Source organism: Oratosquilla oratoria, chromosome 2, assembly GCF_046742065.1.
Source record: "Oratosquilla oratoria isolate Oo_2021 chromosome 2, ASM4674206v1, whole genome shotgun sequence".
NCBI lineage: Eukaryota > Metazoa > Arthropoda > Malacostraca > Stomatopoda > Squillidae > Oratosquilla > Oratosquilla oratoria.
The window spans coordinates 37361535-37372769 of record NC_134778.1 but is presented as its reverse complement, the minus strand read 5'-3'; the positions used below and the strand labels follow the sequence as shown (position 1 = coordinate 37372769).

The 11235-nt window shown below is 39.6% G+C and overlaps 1 protein-coding gene across 1 annotated transcript; it reads left to right on the top strand.

Moving 5' to 3' along the window:
* The first annotated feature begins 620 nt into the window (after positions 1-620).
* LOC143038406 (uncharacterized) lies at positions 621-5475 on the top strand. Its single transcript, XM_076207561.1, has 2 exons — positions 621-742; positions 3258-5475. Exon 2 carries the CDS (start codon positions 3316-3318, stop codon positions 5269-5271), a length of 1956 nt encoding a protein of 651 aa, XP_076063676.1. The 5' UTR covers positions 621-742; positions 3258-3315; the 3' UTR covers positions 5272-5475.
* Positions 5476-11235: the final 5760 nt, after the last annotated feature.

Genomic DNA, 11235 nt, shown 5'->3' with positions numbered 1-11235 from the left:
ATATGCGTAGCATATGTTATGATTTGTATTTCATAAAATGTATGTCATGCGTAACACATTGCACAATATCCGTCTTTTGGGGCATGCCTCATTACATTCTGTCATGACTCCAGGCTCAGGAGAAACGTTACATAATTTAGCACAGAAGCGTGTCCTGCTTTCCCATTGGTTGGAGGTGTTTAAACTACCTTCAGATACGTTCTGGCATCCAGGGAAATGTAAACACCCATTCCCAAGCTATAAAAGGTGAAGCAGAGAGTGACCTGAGAGAGTCAATAGAGAAGAAAAGCAGGGAGAATCAGAAAAAAAAGACAAGAAAAGGAGCAAATGCCCAGGACCCATCTGAATCTACGTAGAAATTATTCTACATTCATTGATTACAACAGCTCCACTAAAGTCCTTTGGATCACAACGATTTCCCATCTCCATGCGAAGTCCAAAGCCTTTGTGTTTTTCCAAATTGTTCTGGACATCTCCAGACTGCTGCTGGACTAAGTGCGACTCGACACTCTGTTATTTCTCAACTATGAAACATCAAATTTACGTGTTCCCAACTACCAGAAGTTATCATGCATTAGCCTCTACTCAATCCATTTGTTCTAGAGAGTCGGCCCAAACAACTTTCCCTTGGTGCGACTTCTAGCAACCAGAATCAAGACTCGCCTACACCATAATCAAGACTTCATTTTGCCCACCTGTTCTTATGTGCTGCATACAAGCCTACACCTAGCTACTCTATTTGGTAATTAATTATCCATTTATATTTCATGTAACATGCATTGCTATTCTTTCTTATTCTATGTCCATTTACATTGTATTATTTTTTGTTTTTTGTAAATAATAAGTAATTAAGTAAAATTAATGAAGAGTTTGATTATACTGCCTGAACTCTTGTCACTCATCCAAACTGTGCATGCCGTTAACTTTTTTTCCGTGTCGCGACTAACCTGGCCCATAGGTGGATCATGACATGAAATTTTGCAACCCTTGCCAGGAGAAAAAGAGAATTCAGTTAGTAATTAAGTTGCTCATTAGAATTACATATTTGTGGGAAAATGTCTTTCAAAAAACAGTTTATGGAGAATCCCTCCATCGATATTTTAGGTACTACTAAAGCTCAACTGATAAGCATTGGCACAGAATACGATCTAACGTTAGATGCTAGGAGGTAAAAGAAAGATATTTTTCAAGAGTTAAAAATCTAGTTGAAGAGGAGGTATTAGGGATGCCTTAAGTCATATTCATGTTTTTCAAGTGACAGATGCACAGATCATGTTAAAAAGATTAGAGATAGAGCCAGAAATGGAAAGACTCAAAAATAATGCTGACATATGAATTGAAACAGAAAGAATTGAGGCCAACAAACTTAAAGTTGAGGTTGACAGGATGGAATTAGCTCACATCCAGGCTGGAATTAAACCCACCATTAAGAAGGAAGCGGAGTCCTTCAAGGTTTCTTAAGTACACTAGTCTCCTACCAAAAATTTCAGGTGAACCAGAGGTTTTCTTTCAACAAACAGAAAATATTCTGAATCAATTAGGAGTAGATAGGAATTGTTCGAGTTTACTTGTCCAAAGTTCATAGGTAGAGCTCAAAAGGTGTATGCATCTCTAGACAAAGCAATGAATATGATAGCATTAAAGTGCAGGTCTTAACAGCATATGAACTTACTCTGGAGGCTCACAGGTTAAAATTTAGAAATTTGAAAAAAGTCTCCACACGACACATACACAGAATTTAGTTCCCAGATGGCTAGGTATGGAGATAAGTGGCTGAAAGCCACAAACAGACTCATTTGCTAAATTAAGAAAAGTAATGTGGCTAGAACACTTTAAGAATCTAGATCAAGATCTTAGGATTTATCTTGAGGAAAGAAATCTTTCTGATCTAGCTAGAGCTGCCAGAATGGGAGATAATTATACACTCATTCATCACAAAAAATTAAATGAACAAAACTTACTATGACATTCAAACAACTCGGAGCCAACACAACGCCCCCACTCCTTTTAAAGAAGTGAGGTCAGCAAACAAGAAAGAATTTAAAAGACAGTTTCATGATGATAGATATTATCCAGTGACCTATCCCAAATATAATTCCCGCAGTCCTATACTGGCTTGCAGTTATTGCCTCAAAATTGGACAGTTTCTCTGAATGTAGGAAAAGGCCCAATGATCAAACTCATTCTTAATCAGTGCATGTTTCAAGTAATTCCCCCAGTCCAACTAGCTATTATAGCCCAGCTAGAACCAATTCACAAAGTAAATTGTCCTCCCAAAGTAGGTTCAAACACACTTCATCACAAATTAAGATGAAATCTTTAACTCTCATCCTATCCCACAATTTACCATCTGAACTGAAAACCACACTAGACCCCTGATTTGCTCCTTTTGTGATGAAAGGAACTATATCTAATTTCTGTAATAGTCAAAACCCATCTCCATCCTTAGAGATACAGGGGCTATTCAAGGTCTCATGTTGGCTGACACATTACCAAATCCCTCTGAATCTTACTTGAATCAGGATGTTATTATAGGCACTGTAGCAAGAATAAGAAAACTTCCACTTCACAAAGTATATTTAAAAACTGGCATAGTCAAGAGAGATGTAGTTGTAGCTGCAATTGATGAAATGCCAGTAGTTGGCATTCAACTGCTATTGTCAGATGACCTAGCAGGTAGTAAGGTAAATTTCCCTGTTGTCACTAATGACCCAATTATTGATAATACTTCACCAGAAGATCCATCAATTCATCCTGTATGTGTTGTAACTAGGTCTCAAACCAGAATACAAAATGTTGTACAAAACGTTCACACTTTACAATAGGCCAGTCAATAGAGGAGTAAAAAAAAGGCGAATAAGGAAAAAAATCAGGGAAAGCTGCAATAAGCTTTAATGTGTTTATAATACCTTACTTAATAACATATTAATTTTGCACCCCTCTACCCCCCCGGATTTGGCCGCCATCTTGAAAAAATGGCGACCAAAAACAGTTTTTTCCAAATATCTCACTAGAAACTAATTTTAACGAAAAATGTATCGAAACAATATTTATTCTACATAAATTTTCTACAAAAGTTATTTTATTCAATTTTGTGATATACCTCACTGTTTTTGCGCTAAATGTGCGAAAAGATTGTGTTTATCTTTATTTGATACCTACAGTGCACAAAGATCATATAATAATTTCCTTTGTATGCTATAACGGAATAAAATATCTAAGTTCCTAACTTGATTATAGTCTTTCTTTTGTTTCAGAACTATTAAAATAGATAGTTAAAGCTTCAGTGAAACCCCAGGCAGTTGTTGGTGCAAAATGTCTTCATTGGGGATATGTTTAATATGCGATGGACAGCTTTCTGTGGGTGAGACTAGAGAAGTTAAAGAGAAAGGAATAAAGACACTGATTGATTATAGCATTAAGTGGAAAGACGGAAAACATTCTCTGTTAGAAGGACTAAAAAGTGTGAAAGTGCATGAAAAATGTAGAAAAGTGTATACAAAAGAACGGAGAGCTGAAACTTTCCAAGCAAGGCAGAAAACCTTGCAAGTGCCGACAACGTCACTGAGAAGTCAAGAATTACAGTTTGATTTTCTTCATGATTGTCTCTTTTGTGGAAAAGATGCATCAAGTGACTTTTTGAAAAAAGAAAGCAAAAAATATTTAGGTGATCGTGAATCTGTGCACTGTATAGAGATGCTGCATGTTAAGGATACTATTTTGAAAGCTGGTGAAATGAGAAAAGATGAATGGGGCAAAGAAGTATGTACTCGTATATGTAACGTAGTGGATTTAGTTGCTGCTGAGGCAAGGTACCATTCAGCCTGCATGAAAAAATTCTACCAAACATCTTCTGGTATGAAACGTGGTCGTCCCAAAAGCTCTACGGTTTCTGAGGCAATGAGTCATGCTTTTAACTACTTGGAGGAAAATCGAGAGGAATGCCAGTTTACTTTCAGTGAGATTTTTTCAGAATATGAGGGTGAGCTACCAACTGATAAAACCATAAAATCTGAATTGATAGAGAGATATGGACATGATATTATTGTTTCTGTGAACAAAAATAGAAAACCAGTGATCTGTTTCCGTGACACAGGAAACAAAATTTTGACTGACGCTTGGTACGAAAATCATAGAAGTCATGACGAGAAGGAAGAACGGCTTCGGATTGTAAAGACTGCCTCCAGAATAATTGCTGAAGATATAAGATCGCAGATGTACGAAGCAGATCAGTATCCACCACCAGAAAATTTCCTAGAAGAATTGGATTCACTTATTCCAGAAACTCTCCAGTGCCTTGTTAAGACAATAGTCTTAAAAAACAAGAAAGGAAATCAAAGAAAATGGAATAGGAAATGTACAGCAATTTCACATGCTATCCTTACAGCAGCTAGACCAAATTCTTTCATATCTCCTCTACAAATAGGACTTGCTGTTCACTTAAGTCAGAAGTATAGCTCTAAGCATCTACTGAACGTGCTCTCTGCATTGGGATTATGTGCGTCCTATGCTGAGGCAGCACTCTTTCAAGTATCTGCTTTGCAACATCCAGCCAAGGAACCTCCGAATGATTCATTTGCACAGTTTGTATTCGACAATGCAGATGTGAACATCTCTACCATTGATGGATTTAACACATTCCACAGTATGGGAGGAATTCAGTGTGTTACTCCTCAGAATAATATTACTTCAGATCAGCCAATCACTAGATTAACGAAGATCCCTAGTGCATTGTTTGTTGGGCAGTTTGGTCATAATCCTATTAAAACCTTTGAAAGTAAAAGTGTAAAAGGACTCTTGAATATAAAAGTCAGGGATTTGGCAAGTATCAATCCAGTGTCCACTACTGTATCAATAACAACAACAGAGCTTTTATGGCTACTTGGAAAATGGCAAAAAAATGCAGAGTGCCCAGGTTGGAATGGTTACATGGAGAAATGTACAGCACACTTCCCATATGATGTGTCCCAGATCTCATATCTTCCCTTTACAAATGCTCCACCTACCAATTATGACACCATATACACAGTACTTAACCAAGCTGTAGAGAAATGCAACGAACTGAAGCAACAAAGTTGCTTTGTTACCTTTGATCAACCTTTGTACATCAAGGCCCGAGACATTGTGGAAATATGTGGTCAAGACTCACACCTAAATAATGTTATTGTACGTCTTGGTGGTTTCCACTTATCTTTCCACAGCTCTAGCGCAAAAACGGTGCAACCTATGGAAAACATGACAGGGACAAATATTATAGGAAATTTTATGTAGATTATTTTTTGTTTCGACTACTTTCTCTGTAAAATGCATTTCAAGCGAGATATTTGGAAAAAACCGTTTTTTTCCGCCATTTTTTCAAAATGGCGGCTAAATCCGGGAAGGTAGAGGGGTGCAAAATTAATACATTATTAAGAACCACATTAGGAAGAAAATAAAGCATATTGCAGCTTTCCTTAATTTTTTTCCTTATTCAACCCCCTATTGACTGGCCTACAAGACAACACACAGTACACGTGCTGAAGACATAGAATCTTTGGGTATTGATACACTCTTCCTGGAAAACTGTAATGCTAATTCCACTCCAAATACTTCCCTTTCTACTATGATTTGGGAATAATTAATTAAAGGCCAGGAAGAGGATGAAACCCTTCCTCCCATTTGGGATCAATGTGTGACCAAAACACAACCCGAGACATTATCTTGATGTTATTACCTTGAACAAGATATTTATTTTTATGCGCAAATGGTTAGCACCTAATGTCCCTCCGGACCAGTTTTGGCAAGCCAAACATCAAATTATTGGCCTCATATCAGAAAATGTGTATCATGTTTCTGCAAACAATGTCACATGTGTCAGATGGTTGGCAAACCAAATCAACCCATTCTTAAAGCACCCTTATAACCTATTCCTGGTACGGGAGAAACCTTCTCCAAAATCATCATAGATTGTATAGAACTGTTACCTCCTTCAAAGAAAGGACAATCATGTGTCTCAGTACCAGATTCCCCAAAACAATTCCAGTGAGAAACATTAGGTCTCAAACTGTTGTAAAGGAATGAATTAGTTTTCTTTGATGGGTTTCCCTAAAGCAATACAAAGTGACCAAGGGACAAACTTTATGTCAAACCAGTTTGAATAAAGCTTGAAAGTATTAGGAGTGCATCATACTCTACCCCTTACCAACCTCAATCACAAGATGCATTAGAACAATTCCATGGCACATTAAAGTCAATGCTCAGAATGTATGTTTTAGAAAATGGTCCTGACTGAGATGAAAGATTACCTTTATTACTATTTGCAGCCAGATCCACCAAACAAGACAGTCCAGCCAAACTCATATTTGGTCTTGAAGTCAGAGGCTTACTCTTGATTCCTCTGTCTCAATCACTGCACCTGTAGAGAGAATGTTAGAAAGATTAATGACAGCTTGGAACTTAGCCAAGAAAATTTTGACTCAGGCTCAGGAGAAGACAGGGCCCTCACATTGGGGGGGGGGGGGGCATATGCCCTGGGGCGGCACATTTACAGGGCTGCAATTCTAGTTTGGACAGGCTGCCCACAAGGCTAACAAAATAATTACAATAAAAAAAGGGTCAAAGGAACCCTAAATAGTTTACCGTAATATACGAACTTTGCATTAGAATCAAGAGAATATGAAATATTTTTCCCTTATCCTTTCTATAATAGGGACATTAAATAAAGATTTTTAAAATCTGTTTATTTCACAAGCCAATAGCTAAAACAGGCTGTAAGGGATGGTGGCGATGGGGGAGGGGGGTGTCACTGAGAGTTTTTGCTTTGGGGTGGCACTTTGCGGGGTGGGGTGGGGGGGTTTGCCCCAGGGCGGCACTTAGGCATGTAAGGGCTTTGGGAGAAGTTGAAGAGAAAGTGTGATAAAAAGACAAAAGATAATTTCATCCAGGTGATGAAGCCCTCCTATATCTACCTATACCATGAGATTCTCTTCAGAGTAGGTTTCAAGAACCATACACCAACAAAGAGAAAGTATGCCCTTTGAATTATATTATAGAAACTCCAGAGAGGCACAAGAAATTTAGGGAAGTGCCATATAAATTCGTTGAAATTATTTCATTCCAACAAAGCTGTCTTGGCTAATGTAATCAAGGAAGACAAAAGCGAACACTACAGTACTTACCACATCCTGATCTACCATTGCAGAACTCCGTAGGTTTGATGAACTTGGAGAAAAAGATAGAACACTTAGGCTACAATAAACAACAAGATGTAAGATTAGTTCAGGATTACCTACAATTATTTTCTGATGTTCTGAGGCAAAAAGCAGATGTAATGCGTGACATCGAACTGACCTCTACCAGACCCATTAAGAAAGCCCTTACAGGTTAAATCCCGAGAAAAGTAGTATCCTTAGAGCTGAAGTAGTCTCTTCTATTACAAGGACTAAAAGAACCATTCCCCAGTCCTTGGGCTGCTCGCTGTTTACTAGTTCCAAAACCAGGAGGGTAACATAGATTTATAGTAGATTTTAGGAAGTTGAATGAGATAATGAGAGCAGACGCTTATCTACCTCCTAGGATTGATAATCTAATAGATGATATTGGCTTGTCTAGATTTGCCACTACTATAGATTTAATAAAAGGTTACTATCAAATATCAATGCACCCTGATGTTAAGACAAAACAGCTTTTGTAACACCAGATGGATTATTTCAGTTTAAGGTTCTTTCCTTTGGGCTAAGGAATGCTTCTGTTACCTTCCAAAGAATGGTTAACAAGATTATTTCAGGCTTGAGAGGAGTTAAATCATATCTAGATGACGTGGGGAACATCTAAATCTATTGTAAGAGTTCTTTGAGAAAGCTGGCAAGGACAAACCCAAATATCCTACTTGAGATTCAAAGTAGGTAATTCTGAAATATCTCCCTTGGCAGCTAAAGTTCAAGCCATCAGAGACCTCTCTACATCCACAAATAGAAGAGAGGTAAGACAATTCCTAAGAATGGTAGGTTACTACAGAAAATTCTGTCCGATTTTCTCTGATACTGCAGAACCATTGACAGATATCTTGAAAAAAAAGTAAAAGTTCGTTTGGATAGAACATTGCCAACAAGATTTTCAAATTCTAAAACTAATTCTTATGAATGATTCTGTCCTGAAAAGCCCAGTTCCTTCAAAAACCTTCAACTTGTTCACAGAGACAAATGATGTTGCTTTAGGAGCAACGCTAATACAGGAAACAAATGGAATATTGCATGCTACAGCTTTTTTCAATAAGAAATTGAACCCCAGCCAACGTAACTATGCCACAATCGAAAAAGAATGTTTAGCAGTAGTGACAGCATTGCAACATTTTGAACCATTCCATCTTTACCCATTTACATAAATTATAAGTCCTTTGATTTTTTAAAACAAACTTTCAGTTTCTAAGTCTAACCAAAGACTCGCCAGAGTCTCCTTTTATAATCCTATACTCTCCACATACATACATACATATACCAAGGCTTTTTCCCCCTTTCAAGGGAGGTAGCCAAAAAGGGAAAGGCATAAAAACACTCCCACCCATTTCATCCCTAATACACTCCACACCCCTCCCACCCTCCCTCTCATCTGAGCACCTCCTGGATGACGGGTCATCCCTGCACCTTGCCCACCGCCCTGGGTCAGAAGCAGTGTCGCAAGACACAGCACATCCACAGCAAGGCCGCTTCATTTAATCGGCGACCCCCCCTCTCCGTCCCCCCTTGCATATAAGGAGAGGACGAGGAGAAATCCCTTCGTGCTGCGTCAAAATTTACTCACACATACTACCACACCCCCCACACCCCCGCCCATTTCTCCTCATGCAATCACAACATCATCCATATACAACCATTCTCCACTCACCTCTGTCTTCCGTCCTCTCCCTTCCTTCCTCAACAGACATTCCTCTCTTCCCCAAAGCCCCCTTCACCCCATCCATCCACCTCATCCTAGGACGTCCCCTCATGTTCACTCCCTCCACATCTGCCTTCCATACCTCTTTTACTAGTCTTTCTTCACTCATTCTTTCCATGTGTCCAAACCATCCTAATATTCTTTCATCAACCCTATCTCCCAGCTCCTTTTTCACCCCTGTTCTCCTCCTCACCTCCTCATTTCTCACTCTATCCAGCCTAGTAACCCCCACCATACTTCTCAGACACCTCATCTCAAACACATTCAAACTCCTTCTCTCTTCTTCTCTTATGTTCCACGTTTCTGCCCCGTACAGTGCTGTTGGCACAATCACTCCTTCATACAGTCTCCTCTTCACATCCATTCCTAAATGTCTATTCCTCATTACACTCTTTAATCCACCAAGGCATTTACTCGCTTCTCTCAATCTACATTCTACCTCCACCTTCACTCCACCTTTTCCTGCTACACTTGCACCCAAGTATCTAAAACTATCCACTTCCTGCAGTCGCTCTCCCTTAATGTTCACTTCCAGTCTACTGCCACTTTCACCCCTTGTACATCTCATCACCTTACTTTTACCCACATTTACCTTTAGCTTTCTTCTATCACTTACTCTCCCAAACTCTGCCACCAACTTCCTCAATCCCTCCTCTGACCCTGCCACAAGCGCAGTGTCGTCCACAAACAACAGCTGGCTCACCTCCCACTTTTCTCCATTTTCTTTAACCATCTCCAATCCCTGACCCACTACCCTAGCATTCACCTCTCGCACCACCCCATCCATGTATAAGTTGAACAGCCAGGGCGACATAACGCATCCTTGACGAAGTCCCACCTTTACTTCAAACCACTCACTCTCTCCATTTCTAATCCTGACACAAGCTCTACTATCATAAAAACTCTTGACAGCTCCCAAAAGCTTTCCTCCTATCCCATAAATCTGCATAACCTCCCACAGTGCCTTTCTGTCTACCCTATCATAAGCCTTTTCCAGATCCATAAAAGACCAAAAAACATCCTTCCCCTTTCCTATACCTTTCTCCCATATCTGTCTTACCACAAAGATCTGATCTACACAACCTCTACCTGTCCTAAATCCACACTGTTCCTCACCAATTACTCCTTCTGTTCCTCTCCTAATCCTCTCAATCAAGATCCTCCCATAAGCCTTCCCTACTACACTTAACAGGCTAATCCCTCTGAAACTACTACATTCACACTTGTCCCCTTTTCCCTTGTAAAGAGGAACTATACAGACACTTCTCCAGTCCTCCGGTACTCTACCCTCTCTCCAGCAAACATTAAATAACCTCACCAACCAGTCCACCATCACTGAACCTCCCTTTTTCAGACATTCTGCATGGCATCCATCCAGACTAGGTGCCTTACCTGCTTTCATCATCTTTACAACTGCCTTCACCTCATCCTTCCTTATTTCTCCTCCATTCTCCTCACTCGTCACTCTCATTTTCTTCGCATTTCCCACTGCAGCTATCTTTCCTTCCCTATCTTCCTTCACATTTAGCAACTCCCTAAAATATTCTGCCCATCTTCCCCTTACTGCCTTCTCTTCCATTATCATCTCTCCATCTGCACCTTTTACCTTTTCTTCCCTACTTGATTCGCCTCCTCTTCCTCTCTTAATTTCTTTCCAAAACATCTTTTTATTACTTTCAAAATTTTCTGTCATACTCTTACCCCACTTCACATCTGCTCTCCTCTTTGCCTCCTTTACCTTTTGCTTTACTTCTCTTTTCTTTGTACGTCTCATATGACTCCCCCGTCCTCTTTTGTAACCAATCTGTGAAAGCTCGCTTCTTCTCTTCTACAACCTTCTTTGTTTCCTCATCCCACCATTCACTACCCTTTCTTCTATCATGTAAAAGGATCAGGTAAGGTCCTTGCCGATTCCCTATCAAAATTCGGCTTAAAAGGGTGAGGAGGGTCACGACTCACGACCTTAGCATCCACAGAATCCTGTGGTTGTGCTGTGTCACGCCCTTGTGTGAATAAAGTCTCCATTTTTTTAAGGCACGCCTTGCGTGAATATCAAGTGTAGAATATGTTATAATTTGTATTGCATTTCATAAAATGTATGTAATACATTGCACAATACCCGACTGTTGGGGCACGCCTCATTACATTCTGTCATGAAGCCAAGCTCAGAAGGAACGTTACATAATTTGGCGCGGAAGCGTGTCCTGCTTTCCCATTGGTTGGATGTGTTTAAACTACCTTCGGATACATTCTGGCATCCCGGGAAACGTAAGCACCTATTCCCGAGCTATAAAAGGCGAAGCAGAGAGCGACCAGAGAGTC